This window comes from Strongylocentrotus purpuratus, unplaced genomic scaffold (assembly GCF_000002235.5).
Source record: "Strongylocentrotus purpuratus isolate Spur 01 unplaced genomic scaffold, Spur_5.0 spur5_scaffold_1, whole genome shotgun sequence".
Taxonomy (NCBI): Eukaryota; Metazoa; Echinodermata; class Echinoidea; order Camarodonta; family Strongylocentrotidae; genus Strongylocentrotus; species Strongylocentrotus purpuratus.
The window spans coordinates 6615775-6632905 of record NW_022145594.1 but is presented as its reverse complement, the minus strand read 5'-3'; the positions used below and the strand labels follow the sequence as shown (position 1 = coordinate 6632905).

Here is a 17131-nt window from a genome sequence, read left to right as displayed (position 1 = left end):
GTATTACCTTTTAATGTCATGAACATGATCATGATTATCATAATAGATTACTTGCAGTATACTTAAAACACGTTAAGATGGAATTCAGAGATGAGAGACTTTAACAAAAATATAAACAATCGTGATGGCGAATAACTGTAATTGAAAGGAAATGAAAATGAAAGGATAACTTTGATATATAGCCTAGGAATGAGGGGGCAGCGAAACTATTGATTGTACAGCCGACAAGTGGACACAAGTGGTATGAGTAACAACCTTCAATTAGAAATCCGATTATTTCGGTCATATGATTTGTGATTCTATTAATAGCAAGACACTAATGCTATGTAATCAATAAATGAGGCCTGCTCTGCGAAGTTGATAGAAAAAAAAACTAGTTTGGAGTGGTCTGCAACATAGGCCTACTAATTTGTTTCCTTTGTAAAAAACAATTTAAAAACTTGTTTATTTGATTTAAAGAAAACCATATATTTTACCCGATAAACGTGTATCGAACCCTCTTTGAATCAATATGACAGGTAACATTGTAGTCTTTTTAAAGTATGGAGCCAAAACTTGGCACCATAACTGGAACGATTGTGGTACCCATGGAGCACACACCTGAATATTTCCCATATTTTTACCTACCGTAGATGTGCTGTGGTCAAGTGGATCCGGCCCACTGCTATTCTACCATTAATGACTGTGTGTACATGGGATTCATTATCAAAGTTGCTGTACATTTGAAATTACGAACATAGGGTTTGTTAAAGAATGGTTCTGTTATGTGCTCTTCTTATGCCTACATTTGGAAACGTGTAATATATCTGAATGTTTTTGTTAATGTTTGCTGTAGCTAGTCTATCCTTTAAGTGCACATACAGTTTCAAATTAATTAATTTTGAAACTGTGTGGTACTACGAGGGCTATATTTCACCTGTAACATATGTTCTACTGTTTCCTCTGTAAATTCAGAATATATTCATATTTTTGTCTTGTGCTCACTTCTACACAGATATTAAAACACAATTATAGAAAATCATGAGTTGTCTGCTTGTTTGTTGTCTGCTATTATTCTCTTAATTCATTGAATGATTCAAAACAAACAGATTTTGATAGGACAGAACATTCGGCATGATACTGTATTTTGGTGAAGTAATCAATACAATACCGTAATGTAATGAATTTCAGACTTGAATGGAATATACACGACACTTGAGAACAGTGGCGTAATGAGCAAAAACGTTTGGGGGGGGGGGGGCTGACAAAAAAAAAATCCGCATCACCCCACTCTAACATGCTGGCCCCGCTGAACTTTTTTCAAAGTGGGGTCTAGGGACAAAGCCCCATCAGGGGGGCGGAGCTCCCGAAGCTCAATGGGTATGGGCATCCGTGGTGGATCCAAGAGTTTCTTACGGGGGGTGGCATGGGGTGAAATACATGTAAAACCTGATGAAGCGACAGAGCGAGGCTTAAGCGGCGAGGGAGCGGAACGACCAAGCGGGGGTGGGTCTGGGAGGGGGTTTTGACCCCCTCCCAGAGTAGGAAGCATTTGCAATTTTAGAACCACATTAGACGCCTTTTCAGGCACTTCCTGGAGTAATATGACATAAAATTGCTTTCTCCTACCCCCTCCAAGAGTAGGAATCTTTTGCAATTTGAGAACCACATTTTGCGCAATAATGTCCACCGGCACTTCCTGGAAGTAAGACGTTGTATATGCTTCGTTGCCGCACAATGCACAAAGGCGGTGGTCCGGTACTTCACCAGTTGTACTAAAAATTATATCGAGTGTATAAACTGTGTTGTTATGAGGGGCGTTGCTAGATCTTTTTCAGTGGGGGAGGGGGGAGAGGCCACCGATTACCTTCAAAACGAGCCACCAATTACCGACAAATATATTAATGATACTTCATTAAATTATTAGAGAAAGAATGCGATCCGTTGTACCGTTCTAGACTTTTTTTTTGTTTCGCCCCTCCCGCGCGAAGCGCGGAAGCTATGACGTTTCATTTATTTATTAGAGAAAGAAGACGATTCATTTACCGTTCTCGACTCTTTATTCTTGCCTGAATTCATTTTCGCCCATCCCGCGCTTAGCGCGGAAGCTTTTTACGTTTAATTAAATTATTAGAGAAAGAGGTCGATTCGTTGTACTGTTTTCGACTTACAATCCTTGTCCGAATTCAGTTTCCTCCCTCCCGCGTAAAGCGCGGAAGTTTTGACATTTCATTAGATTATTAGAGAAAGAGACGATTCTTTAAATGATTCTTTTTACTCTTAATCTTTGTCTGAATTCAGTTCCCCCACTCCCCCCCCCTCCCGCGCGAAGCGCGGAAGCTTTCGGCGTTTCATTAAATTATAAGAGAATGAAGACGATTTGTTGTACTGATTTCTACTCTTAATCCTTGCTTTCACATTTCATTAAATTATTTGGAAAAGAAGACGATGCGTTTCCTTAAATTTTTACTCTTAATCCTTGTCTGAATAGATTTTCCCCCTCCCGCGCGTAGCGCGGAAGCTTTGAAGTGTCATTAAATTATTAGGGAAAGAAGACGATTCGTTGTACTGTTTTCGACACTTAATCCTTGTCTGAATTCAGTTTTCGCCCTCCAGCGCCAAGCGCGAGAGCTTTGACGTTTAATTAATTATTAGAGAAAGAAGACGATTCGTTGTACTGATTTCTACTCACTTTGTCTGAATTCAGTTTCCCTCCCTCCCGCGCGATGCGCGGAAGCTTTGACGTTTCATTAAATTATCAGAGAAATTGTCTGAATTAATTTTTTCTTTTCTTTGTCCGATAAAAAGTCACAGTTCGTAGAGAGAAAAATAAAATTGCCGGCCGACCGACATTAAACATCTCACCGACTTCAAACTTCTAAATTGATATAGTACACGAGCTAGATAGAGCAAGAATACCGACACAGTGGACCCGACACAGCAACATATTTATCTATGCGTACCTTTCTTGCTCCTTCGACGTGGCGACTCCACCCAACATTCCCTTTGCTCTCTTACTCCCACCCATCTTCTCTTAGGCTCTTAATACCACCCCTCTCTCTCTCTCTCTCTCTCTCTCTCTCTCTCTCCTCTCTTTCGTTTGTTTTGTTTTGTTTGTTTTCTTATGTTTTCTTTTTCTCCTTTTTTTTTCTTTCTCCTTTTCTTTCTTTTTTTTCTTTTCTTTCTTTTCCATTCTTTCCTCTCCTTCCTTTTTTTTCTCCTTCTTTCTTCTCTTCTCTTTCTTTACTTGGTCATGGTTCAATTTTATTTGGGGGGGGGGGGGGGGGGCTGGCGCCCCCAAGCCCCCCCCCCCCCCCCACCAGTACGCCAGTGCTTGAGAACGAAGAACTGAACACCGTTCCCATAAAGTACAGCAGCTTTATATAATAACAAACACTTAAAGGGATAGTTGAGTTCTGTTGCAGAGGGCGCTACACAAAATATTGTTTGTGAAATAATGAAAAACTGAGTGTCAAATTTGAAAGAACATACAATTTGGATGCCAAAATCATCTTTGTTTGATCAATAATCGGTTCAGAGACGGCTGAAATATCCATAAATACAACAATTTCTAATGATTGTGTACCACCAAAAATATTAGATAATTTGAAAAAGGCGTCGAGAAAACGAAATAACGCCTTTTACGTCGTATTTCAGCCAATACCAATGATGGCTTTTTTGTTGGCATTTTCATTCTGGTTATATTACGCACAACCAGCCGGCCCATGTATTGTTATTTTTAATTAAATAATTAATTAACGGTCGCCATATTTTTTTGAAAGTGGAACTGAATTGGTATGATCATAGTGGCTGAATTTGGGGGTCTAAAATTATCTTCATAGCAATTTTAGGTTCTAAAAGGGCACTGAAAATGTCATGGATAAGAATAAGAGCAATAACCATGCACTTTGAAGGCATTTGCGGTCTGAAAACGGAACTCGACTATCCCTTTAAATATTTGCAAATACACAAATATCGAATATCGAAAACTACTTAGAGATATTTTGGTATAACTATGTAAGATTATGACAAGTATAACTATGTAAGATTATGACAAGTATAATATCATTAATAATTTGATTATTATCTGACATAAAAGCAAGTGTAATAATATTCTAACTTTCTTTTGAAGCGCATGAGGACGCTATATCAAAATGTGACATGAGTTATACAAGATCGGTTAATCAACATTGTTTTGATTAATAATTGGTACTATTATTTCATTGTAATCATTATCATTGTATTATTATTATTATTAAAATTAAAATTACTCCAATATTTACTGATCTCAGCTTTCAGACCTTCATGAATATATTTGATTTAATTCGTCCCATTTTCAATAACATTCTAACGGACAGCTTTCTCCCTAATTTCAGTTGGACTAAATTTAACACTTAGAAAAGTTAAAATATCCTGCCATTACAAAAAGGTGACCCTTTTTATTTTCATAAGATGAATATAAAAATGTGAACAGCTCGTGGCTGTCGAGCCGCTTTATATAGTTTCATTTGTTTCTCAGGCTATCATGTATCTGTTTCAGAAATCTTTCTAATGAAACCCTTTCTGAACTTTGTGTTCGAATCCAAATCGTTTTTGTAACCGGAGAGTATGGCATTATTTTTATATCCTCTTGAAAGGTTAAGTGAAGGACGTATCAACGCTGTTACATGTATCAGGTTTTGTTTTGTTGAGGAAATCAGGCGGTTCTCCTGATGACAAAATATGATTTTTATATTTCCGTTACTAGACAGAAAGAACAACAATGAAAATAAAAGAAAGAGAAGCAAATATACAAAGGAATATCGAATCGAAGAGTGATAAGTGACAATTGCAGTAGTATTTATATCTTCATTTTTCACGGTTAGAGCAAACTGCAATGGATCTGCTAGTGCAATACTAATGACTTTTCGATCAGATAACTGTTGAACTGGGTGCTCTGACAATTATCATGCGGCGACTATTGCTCATGACTTTGTGTTCATTTTGTCAAAGTTATAGGGTTGGGTTAAGGATAGTCCCTTAAAGGCAATGCACAGTTTTGTTATTGGTGATGAATTTGGTTCAAATGAAAAGTTTGGAAGCATATGCGATTTTACGATTCGATGATCGTTGTCGCGGTTAAAATCAGGTCTAAAGTGATGAAATTGTAAATGATAAAATCTTTTTGTTGTATAGCACCCTCTCTAGACTGATATAACTTTAGCTTGAAAACAATGTTTCCTGACTACAATCGACTGATTTGCTATTTCCGTTTGGAAACTATATATCAGAACCGCATCTTCTGAGATTTTCACGGTCACAGCTACCATGGAATGGCCTTAGGCGCTATTTGAAATATTTGAAATTAAGCGGGAGCACCGGTAAATGTTAATTAATTCAATTTCTCAAAAGCAGGAGTGTTTTAGTGGCGAAATTTTCTAAGGCTTTTAATAAATCAACATTCAGGGGAATCCAAATATATCAAGCATATAAAAAATTACTATCCATCCAATTTTCAAAATTTCCCCAAAATTTGCATTCCCTTTAACAATGTTTCTTGACTATAATCGACCGACTTGCTATTTCCGTTTGGAGACTATTTATCAGAACTGCATCTTCTGAGGTTGTCATGGTAACAGCTCAATTGAATGGCCTTAGACTAATAAGGCTTAGGCGCTATTTGAAATATTTGAAATTTTCCGGGAGCACTGGTAAATTCGGAGTATTCAATTTTCTCGAAAGCAGAAGTGTTTTCGGGGCTACATTTTTGAGTGCTTATAATACATCAACAGGAGCATCCAAATATATGAACAATTTAAAGAATTACTATCCATCCAATTTTCATAATTTCTTAAAACTTTGTATTACCTTTAATGTAGACGGCTGTTCCCTGAGACAGTATGGTGCCTACAGGCGCGTACGAAGGGGGGGGGGGGTTACCCCCCCCTTGAGTTTTTTATGTGTATTTTTGTGTATTTTTTTATGCCAATGGCTGACCTAAAAAAGGTGACCTTACCCCCCCCCCCAACGAAACAAAATGTTGCAAAATTTTGGGCTCAATTTTAACCCCCCCCCCCCCCCACTTGAAAAAACCCTGCGTACGCCACTGGGTGCCTTTTTAAACGGGAAGGTTGGCAAATGTCAGTTTAATAAAAAAAAAAATACCCCTGCACCAGAGGATTGATCTTGTGTAGGTTTATGGTTGCAATTCGGTTTAAGTTATTTTTTGGATTAGGGTTAGGGTTTGGGTTAGTTTAAGTAATTAGGCCAGCGGTGAAGTTCAGAGTTCTGCTTCTATATGAGATCTTTAAAGCTGTAGTCATCGCACTATTTTAAAGCTTATCTGCCATAGTTTACAGGAGGGATTAGAGCGCCCTGCAAGGTCACTGGACAGGTGGTTATCTCATCAACTCAGCTCTCAGTTAACATAAGAAAAAGAGGATCATGGGGGACCAATGGTCACTGATTAGGCATTGTTTGTTGTAAGAGGGCGCAAGTAGCTACAAGTAGTGCAGTGGGCCTTTAAGTATTTAAAAGTTTCGCGTCACCAGCCCAAATTCATTGACAGATTTGTTTTCCTTCACTTTTACATATGAACATAGGAGTACGAGTATATTCTCGCGTGACACCCGACGCCTCTTGCTCTAATATATATATTATTATTATCCGGTTTCTGAATGTTGCGAGTGATTGAAGTGAGCGGGCAAAAAGGATTTGTCATAAGTATTATACCATAAAACATTCGGTCATCTCGTTGCCATGAATCATTTCTTTTGCGACAGAGCGAAGCGAGCGAGGATAAATACACTACTTTATCTGTAAAATGTTATTTCCTGATCAAAATACCCCAATTCTTATTCTGGCACTTGCTTTTTCGGATACTTTGTTTTAAATAAAGTTGTTTTTACTACATGCAGACATCACTGACTTTCTCTCGCGGCCTCCCTCGCGGCCCTGCGGTTGAAAAACACTGGTGAGAAGGATAATGGTCATGGAACAACTATCTCGGGAACATGTTTCTATCGTACAAACTAAAATATAAGATCAAGATCTTGATGATTTATTTAAACAAATCCTTCACATGTAGCCATTCATTAAGCGGCCACTGTTTATTAATAGAAACTATGATGAATATCCCCTCCTTTGATTGATGTGATACTTCGAGAGTGAAGTTTCGATTACAGGTCTCAATTTTCTTCAAGCTAGGCGCACAGCATTCTTATTGTATTTCACAGTATATGTTTCAGTATAACTATTTTATCTTGTTTCCATACAAATTTATTTTCCACCACTTCCTTAAGTTTCTTTCCAATTGTTGTGCATACGTAAACGTCATTTTGCAATTGTGTGTAAGACCAAGAATGTGAAATGCTTACAAATTAATCGCAACGAAATCAACATTCAGGAAGATGAAGTCTCGTTTTCAACTTTTTATCTGTCTGTTAACTATTATATGCAGAAACGGTGAGTTGATGATCATTAAGATATTAATCAGTGGTTTACCATTTATCAAGTAATGTACGTTTACCTACACAAGACTGATAGCTTTATGGCATCATTACCTTTTTTCTGTCGTACCCGGCAAACAATTGCAACAGCACATTTTCTTTCATGTGTCTCCAAAACTTTCTGTTTAGTCATTTTGAAATATCTTGGTTCATGAGCCTTCTGTATGATATCAATGAATAAGAATCGAAAAGAATTGTGGAATTATGATAACAATGACGATGGTAATATTGACGGTGTTATAAACATTCATATCAATAATTTAGAAAAATGAAAAATGGTCTACATTGCACATTTCAACATCCTTATTCGAATACGTTTCTCACAATGTTCTGCATGAATTATAATGTGCTTGCAGGTTGCCATGGGAATATACACGTTTCCATAGTAACAGCGGATACCATCCCCGTTGATGGAGGGAATAAGACTCTCGGTTGCAGCTTTTCACCCATGGACATCAATCGTGTTGTATGGCAAGATGGAAGTGGCTCCTTGCTTGCATCACTTACCTGCAAGAAAGGTTCCTGCATGGAAAATGTTCCAAGGTCTCAGAAATTCGATTTGGTGGTCAATGGTAGTACTATAAATCTAACCATCAGGAATATGACAGCAGAAGACAGCGGGAATTACCAATGCTTCGTGCAAACTGAAGGTGGAGATGGTGATGCTTCTTTCACGGTGGTAGTACTTGAGCAAGGTAGGCGATCAAACATTCATTTGATTTGGTAAATTCGGGGAGTCTTTTGAACATTAATTGGGTTTGTTATATTTTATTTTAAATATAGAGGCATATATATTATTTCTATGTCATCATCATACTTTCATTTTTGTAATGTTACCTTCCAATATTAAATAAACGTTTTTCTTTTAAATCTCTGGCTACATGTCTTTATACAATCTTTCTATTTTCGACAAGATATAGGTTGCAATGATCAAATTCAAATGTCTCATATTTGTTCCTTATTCGTTGGTCATGTTATTGACGTAAACCCTCATTTCATAAAAAGTTCTTATTTTTGCTAATTGAACTACACCTATATAATTTCTGTATAAGCAATATTATTATAAACCATACTCGAAACAATATATACCTAGTGTCCAAACTTACATAGGGATACACATTCTTTGCATTCGTCCATTGTGTGATCATCCTGTTTGTTTGAAACAATTGTATAATTATGTGTTTCTTTTTACATGTTTCCTCTTGAAATATTCAATTAAAATACAGAGCATTTGGCAATACAAATATATGTAATCATCTTTTAGCTCCTCCATACGAAGTGTCCATCCTTGGCGACCAGGTTCTAACCACGACTGCGGGTACAGAGACAGAAGCCACCTGCATAGTTCATGGCGCTAGACCTCCTGCAACGCTAGACTGGATCATTCCGGATACTCTTCAAGTGTCGCTTGGGAAACAGGTCAATGTGGCAAGAGATGGTTCCTATGTGTCATTGCGAAATGCCAGGGTGAAACCATCCAGGGGTGACCATGGAGTGAGTCTTCATTGTCAGGTCTCGCATCCTGAACTTCAAAGGGTTCTTGAAACTGCGGTTCGTCTTGATGTCCACGGTTAGTTTTCGTAGATATTATAAGTTATGGAGAAATAAAAATACAACAATTAAAAAAGATTTTTTTCTGTAATCTTATGGCATAATTATTGGTGATACTGCCGATCAATAATAATAATAATAATTTGTAGGTACAGACAATTTTGATTTTTTTTTTCTCACATCAAGGTATGTGGCTCTCGAAATAGATGTGACAGGTACTTCGAACGGTTTCGTTTAATGAAATAAGCAGAGGCGGAATATTTCTTCAAGTTCTTCGTGAACAAAAATAAAATCGATGGGCACATGTAGAAAATGAGTGCAAAAACGCCAAAGCCTCCCAAAATTATACTTCTAGAACCGCTCCTGGAAAAAGGCAAGTTCAGTCATTTATACTTGAAATAATATACCTTCGTCCTACTGCCCGAGACTACACCTTAACATTTCAAAAAATGAAAGAAACAATACCAAAAACACAAACAACACCAAAACCTACTTGTCCCATCCCACTGTATTTCTGCATGTAGCACCACCAACTTCTCTGGAGATCTCCAAACCATCAGGACCCATCATAGAGGACGGAAATGGCACCCAGAAAGTCATCGTCTTTCAGAATACTCTGACACCAATCACTTGCAAAAGCTCTGGATCTCGCCCAGAAGCTAATGTCTCGTGGACGCTTGGTACCGCGGACAGCTCTGTTAATTCCACTTCTTCTGTCACCCCTAATCCTGACGATGCGAGCTTATACGACACCGAGGATACCCTTCAGATCTTTCCAGAGAGACGCCATCACAATCAGACTTTCCGCTGCCTTGAAAGTTTTAGAACGAGCCGGCGTTACGTAAAAGTGTTGTTGCTTGTTTATGGTACGTGATACTGGTATCTTATGCCGTCTTGTCAATTTTCTTACAATGAAAGAGTTGAACCTATTCATAGGTGTGATATATTTTATTGAATATACACTGCTTGTAATGCATTAAGGCCTTTCCAAACCATAACACATTTAAAGAGCAAAAGACAGACCGGAATATTCTCTGGAGAAACGTAAAGCGACTACCAAGACACAACCAAGAGGAGTAACGAATTTGCTGTCATTATATTTTAGAACTTAAAAGTGCATTTTATTTTAAATCTTTATCTCAATTATTCCACTCTAACATCTTAACTTTTAAAGCACCATCAGATCTTCCTGAAATGAAAGGTACGCATATAATCGAAGTCATCTTCGTACTATTGCTAAATAGATTTTTGTTTCTCTAAAAATATATGTATCTCAAATATATCATCTAAATATCTTTCACTTCCAAGGACCACCAAATCCTCCCGAACTGAATGGCACCCATGCACTACAGGCAGGGGTACCTGCAAAAGTAACATGTACTTCCAACAACGGATATCCTGCACCTCTAGTTCACTGGCTCCTTGGATCTAAGAATGTCACCAAAGAATCTACACTTGAGGTCACAGCACAACCGGGTGGCCGCATCGGAGCTACAAGTAACCTGTCTTTCACGCCGGCGCAGGACGATCACGACAAAGCAATTGTCTGCGTAATCATTCAACCGGCACTTCATCCTACCTGGTCAAGGAATGTTACGGAAACTCTCTATATATCCTGTAAGTTTAACTCCTCTCCAACACACAATGTTTAATAAAATTATCGGAACATGATTATTATTATTATGTATATATATTTTTAATTGTTTTGACAGGAGATTATGCGTTGAATGAACGGATAATAATTAAATATGGTATTAGGGATGATGAGTAATCTTGCCGTCAATAAAATGGCTAAGATCGTTATGAAACGGTATACCTTTGGCAATAATAATTGTAGTTTATTCGAGATCTTAATTTTTTGTCTTCTTCTGACATCTCTAAATGGCGTGTACCTATTCTTATATCATTTTCTACTGCTATATATCTCTTTTTACACTATTTGCTGTTACAAACTCGTCTCGTTCTCTCCCCTCCTCTCTCTCTCTCTCTGTCACACACACTAAAACGCCCACTAATCACAAACACACATCACTACTTCCCTTTCTCCCACTCTCTCCCTCAATGTCTTTTTCTTACACACGCAAAAACACAGGAACAAACACAACTCCCTTACCATCTCTCTCTTTCCCTTATTTTCAATATGCAGATTCGCCCGTCATCATCCAATCTCATATTCGGCGGCATATAACTTCTAATGGAAGCGTCGTGGCAACATTCACATGTGTTTCTCGTGCCAGACCCCCAGCTTATATCTTTCAGTGGGTTTACAACGAAACAAGTTTGGACAACGGAACGCGGTATTTGATCGTTCACAGCTCGGCCCAAGATGATGAGACTGTAACTTCGAGTATGCTGATTATCAGCGATGTACAGGAGATTGATAATGGCAATTATGAATGCTTGGCTAACACAGATTATGGTGAAGGCATTGCAGTCATCAACTTTACATATTCCCGTAAGTACACTTGTCATGTATCTGATGTTAATGCATAATCCTGAAGTAATTTAAAATCGATATTACGCTCCTGTATATAATATGATGATGATAATATTGAAATGAAACAATATAATACATGTATAACTCGAAGGATACTTTGTAAGCCTGCAACAAATTTGCAGACTTTTAACTTCATCGACGATATGTTCTTGATAAACATTTAAACGATTGTCAGTTAAAGTGTTTATTACGAACGATGAAAATATAGTTTTGTTTTTGAAATGTTGTTAGGTACATTCTCATTCAACACAGTTTTATGTTAAGTGATATTACTTATGATCCTGTGATCCTGACTTATCCAGGTTTTCATTCCTGGGTCCCATCAAATAAATCAATCTACACGTCCTGATCTTAGCTCTAGTACGGCGCTGTTCAATCTTCCTCTAACATACGCCACAACTGGTGACAGTCCTATATCAGGCACGTTCTCCTCGACTCGGGAGCAAGCCTCCACGATTAATGTGTGTTTTCACTTCTTTGGATATCTGTATTAAAGTCTCAAGACCCCCCTTTTAATCACTTATCAACAATAATATTATGCTTGTTTCACAGTTTTTAATGGTAAACAAATGGCAAACAAGTTTTTGTATTGAACTCCTACAGACCCAGATCCACCTTTTGGTTTCGAGGTAAACCAAAGTCAGACGACATCGTCATCTCTCTTCGTTGCTTGGCAACCCGGATTCGATGGCGGCAGCTTGCAGACATTTACGCTCAAGTACTGTACCCATGACAACGCAGTGAAGGACCAGGACTGTGGCATTGTCAGCCACTTAAATACCACCAATCATCAATTAAGAGGACTGAACTCATCCACATGGTATCGTTTGGTTCTCTGGGCAATTAACGACGCTGGAAGTAGTAGTACCCAAGAAACAGTGGCATCAACAGCACGTAAGATTAATTCTTTTTAAAAAATATACATTTGATTATCAGTTTGTAGTCCGGATTTCCAGAAATAATAATTGTCTTTTTTTAATATTGAAACAAACCACACATTCAATAGAATGATTAAGTTTTATTTTTCCGTTTTAATACGTGGATATTTTAAATTCATTGTTCGTCAGCAGTGACCAGAAGGAGAGCTCTTAAATTCATATAGACCAACTTAAGCGTGCAGAGACTTTTCATGAAAGAAAAAAGTTACCGCAATCATTAAACCTCTCTCAGCCTAGGCAATAGTGTTTCCGACATCTTTATGTAAAGAAAAATTGAAAATGGGCTACGAAATTGCTTCGTGTGCTATCATGGAATACTGCTTTTATCAAGATCACAATCTCAAGAGAGCCATGATTACAAACCTGTATTCTGAAATAATGGATAATAACGACATATAACAGGATTACCAAAACAAGTAAAAGAAACTTACAAGTAATGAAGAACTACAGATTTTGAAGCAGTATTTACTCTTCCTTTATTTTTCTTTTCTTTTTTAGAACACATACCTTTGGAGACAACAAATATGGCAGGCAGCTTCATAGTAACAGTTGGAATTGGATTGTTGGCTGGTGCTTGTTTTATCATGATACCTTTAATCGTCGCTGTTCGTGTCTTTGGTGTATCTTGCTGTTTGAAGAAAAACAAAGGTAGAATTCCACTTTTTTCCCTAATTTGTCCGAGAGTCCCTATTGCCATTGTAACGTCAAGATAGTCAGATCTTTATCTTTAAATCGATCAGTACAAGTTAATAAACTAACCCCTGGAAAAATTGTGAAAAGATTTTTTTTACTTTTACTTTTTGTAAAGATTCCAGTATAAATTGAAGCAATTACGTAGTTTGTTTATAAAGTTATGTTTTCCTCCATCACGTTTAAATACACATAATAAGGGATTTGTTCAAGCAAAGGTAAAGTTATTAGCATCAATAATATAAACATCATTAATATAAAGATATCCGGTACCTATATAAAACTTGCATTCGTTAAATTTCAACTCCGATACATCTCCTCCCTCACCACAGATGAACCAGAAACAGAAACTCCCGGTCAACCGATCCGTACACAAAGGGTATGTATCACTCAATACGGTTCTTTTTACCTGTTACTATCTCATGAAGGGAAGAGCAATGGTATAGTATTAATGACTGCTTTGAGAGAAATAGTTGTTTTTATACGCTCAAGGGAAGGTTAGAATTGTGCTATTACCCGAGGCGTGCCGAGGGGAATAGCCCAATTGTAACCTTCCCGAGAGCGTATAAAAACAACTATTTCTCGAATATTAAAGCAGTCATTAATACTTTTATATGCCGAAAAAAAATAGACTAAAAAATAAAAAATAAAAAATACTTTTTTTTTTTGGCGAAGATGAAATTCGAACTCTTGCGTACAAAAGGCGATGTATCTAAAGTCAGCGCCTCAGACCTCTCGGCCATCGCGCGCTATCAACATGCTTGGCAGTTTTGTACGATATATACATTAAAATGGATTGAAACCGGCTTCGCGTGTGATGAATGCTTCGTAAAAGCTCCATATACGGACTCTTCTTTTACTTTTGCAATGCATATTGGCACGAACTTAGATCAAGATCTATCGGCAGATGTTGTTTTTTTGTTTTTGGAAGTTTATTTTCGTCTTCATGTCAACAATGCAAGATAAAATTGTCGGTAAGATCGATCGAGATTCAATTGTATTGAAATTACCGACCAATTATTCGCACACATACGGTATCCTCCATCGCTCAAACCATTTTTTAACATGTAAACCTATGGGGTAACCATGGAGACTGACCTATTTTTTTAATAACCATGGTTATTAAAAATATTAAATGTTTTAAGCATGGTTACCGGGAATTTTACAGGAACAGTTGAAGTTTATGAATGCAATTTCGACCAATCAGATGGCTGGATTACTTAAGTGAGGTATATAATTTCTATTATAAATATATTTGCATAAAGTTAACTTTTACATAAGTAAAATATCATTTTCCTTTTTTAATATCGCTCTGCTTATGGTGTCGTCTACACGAATTCTTCTCGAATTAGGGCATGTAGAGAATGAATAGGCAAAATGTTACTAATGCGTTGACAAATCTGAGTGGCAATCAATAATATCCTTTATACTGCTAATTGACTTTTCTTTAAATTGTCTGCACACATTCAGGAGGACGATGATGAATTAGTGTACATCGACGTGTCGCATGAAAACACACGTCCTCCCCAACCCATCCGCCCTGCTCGCACCGAAGAAACCCATACCGTCTATGCGTCTCTGGACCATGATGCAACGTCCAGACGCAAGGAGGAACAGAGCATTGCTACAACCACCACGGCAACAGTTGAGTCACAGCAAGTGGATGACGATGGGTTGGTTTATATCGCCATCTCACATGGCACCAGCAATCCTCGAAAAACTGCGCCTATTCCGAGCAGCGGAGGCACTGTCTACGCATCCATCAACTTCAATGCCATGGACAGGCTTAAGGAGACGGACGACTCACCAACCACCTCGACGATGACGTAGGATTTTCAGCCAATAGATGACGATCGGTTAGTTTACAGCAATCTTGCCTATGACAGAAGTAATCCTCCATACATCTACCCCGAAGGGAAAGGGACACCGACTACGCTTCCTTTGAATCCGAAGCCACGGCAAGGGTAAAGAAGAAAAAACTAGGGCCGACTATGACTATGCCGATGACGACAAAAGACTTCCAATACATACTTGGGATGGGCTACTTTACATCACTTTCGCCTAAGAAACAATCCAAGTATCCAGAATATACACCTATTCAAAGGGAAGTGGAGGTGGCAAGGCTCAAGGGGGTATACGGCCCATCGCGTCTTATACTGTTTTCACACTGGCAATACTTTGCTTAACCCCGTACTATAGGTGGGGTTAAGGGGGGGGGGGGGGTCTTAGCCCCACCTATAGTACGGGGTTAAGCCTATTCCACTTTCTGTTCAGACTGGTTTTTACCAAAGTGGGCTAAAGTTGGCTAACCACACCTATAGTACGGGGTTAAGTAACCCTGCAAAATAGCAGGGCTAACTCCGCAATTGTGGTGCTAACTCCTGCTAACCCCGCAATTGCGGTGCTAAGCAAATGAATGAGAACAGAAACGAAAAATAGTCCGGTACTACGCAATGGAGCGTATCGCAGCTGGCCAGATGCGAAGTATGTCCAATCATAACATTCATGATATCCGGGGTTAACGAAATGCAGTGAGAACAGCGGGAATTTTCTTATTCCGGTATAGGTGCTAGTACGGGACTAAAAACAGCGTGTGTGAAAAGCCAAAAAAATAGTCCGGGGTTAAGGATAGTACGGGGCTAAGCAAAGTACGGGGTTAAGCAAAACCAGTGTGAAAAGAGTATTAGACTATGCAAGCGATAAAAAAGGACTTCCCGTAAAAATGAGGATGGGTTAGCTTACATCACTCCAGAGCACATTTGGTTTGTCACAGTGGTGTATGTAAGGTTACTTAAGGCTACTTGGATTTTACCTGGGGAAGATGTGCAAAGTTTTGTTCTCTCTTTCAACAGAAAAAAGAGATGACCTTAATGTGACCTTAGTTAATGATGAAATCTTGCATTGTTACCTATAATATTTTGGGATTATAGTCCGAACATGATTTTGTACTCCTTTGATTACCACGTTTCAACTCAACTCGTGGTATTCATTTTCTTATCTTTTGTCCGCACTTCTTTTTCGATTGAATCTGTTATTCAGAACTTAAAAACGCACCTCTTCATTAATTAACCTTTACGTAAATGCATTTTATTTAAAATGTTGTTTGTCTGTTTTGCCTAAAGTGTTAAAACTAAAACGTAAAAGGCAATGAGCAATATTTAATTCGATTTTGCGATATATATTTAAAAATAAATGTTTATATGTATGTAACATGTAACCATCGTTCAATTCTTAACTATAGGGAAAACATAATATTTGTATGCATTTGCATGCATGATATAGGTACAAATTGAGGGGTACTTTAACAGGTTGAGGTATCTATTTTAGAGAAAATTATTGTTACCATGGCCGCAACACACACTTTAAATAAATTGCACTACAAACATGTCAAGTTACTTAGGTTACTTAGATAATCGAGTAACTATCCTTTCAACTTCAGGATCAAGCGAAATGTTTATTGTGTAAGGAATAAAAAGAGCATTAATTCCTGTGAATATTTTTGTATATCTATAAAAAAAAACACAAGTGTATAGTTTAACTAATAATCCATGCCTTATATATATTAATAGTGATATGAATTTATGATAGCTTAAAATTGCCCAATTCATCTCCGAGTGTGATAAGCATATTAACAATGATAGGCAAATAATGACAAAGTCAATCTTCGGTTCTTCTTTTTTCCTTTTATACAATAATGTTACTACAAAATCTGACGAACAATGTGACAATTTTTGTTAATGTAAGTTATTCAAAAAACGGCTTCTACATGTTCTTGAGAAAATGGGCTGTAACACGAAAAGCATCTGCGTTTCAGTTATGTATTTATGGAATTTGTTTATCAATTCCACAAATACGCTATTGCACGCCTAAGACATGGAAGAATTGAACCTTGTATAACATTTTTGAAATCCTAATTTTGTGATAATTTTATGATAATATTGTATTTTTCAGGCCTCAATTGAGAGTTATCTGATAGGGGATCACAAAAC

General features: G+C 37.6%; 1 protein-coding gene across 1 annotated transcript; it reads left to right on the top strand.

The window, feature by feature from the left end:
- Positions 1–8067: 8067 nt before the first annotated feature.
- LOC105441524 (synaptogenesis protein syg-2-like) lies at positions 8068–14972 on the top strand. Its single transcript, XM_030978489.1, has 9 exons — positions 8068–8161; positions 8731–9036; positions 9542–9697; positions 10326–10634; positions 11164–11472; positions 12118–12408; positions 12951–13100; positions 13475–13521; positions 14613–14972. The coding sequence occupies exons 1-9, from the start codon at positions 8068–8070 to the stop codon at positions 14970–14972; spliced, it is 2022 nt and encodes a 673-aa protein (XP_030834349.1).
- Positions 14973–17131: the final 2159 nt, after the last annotated feature.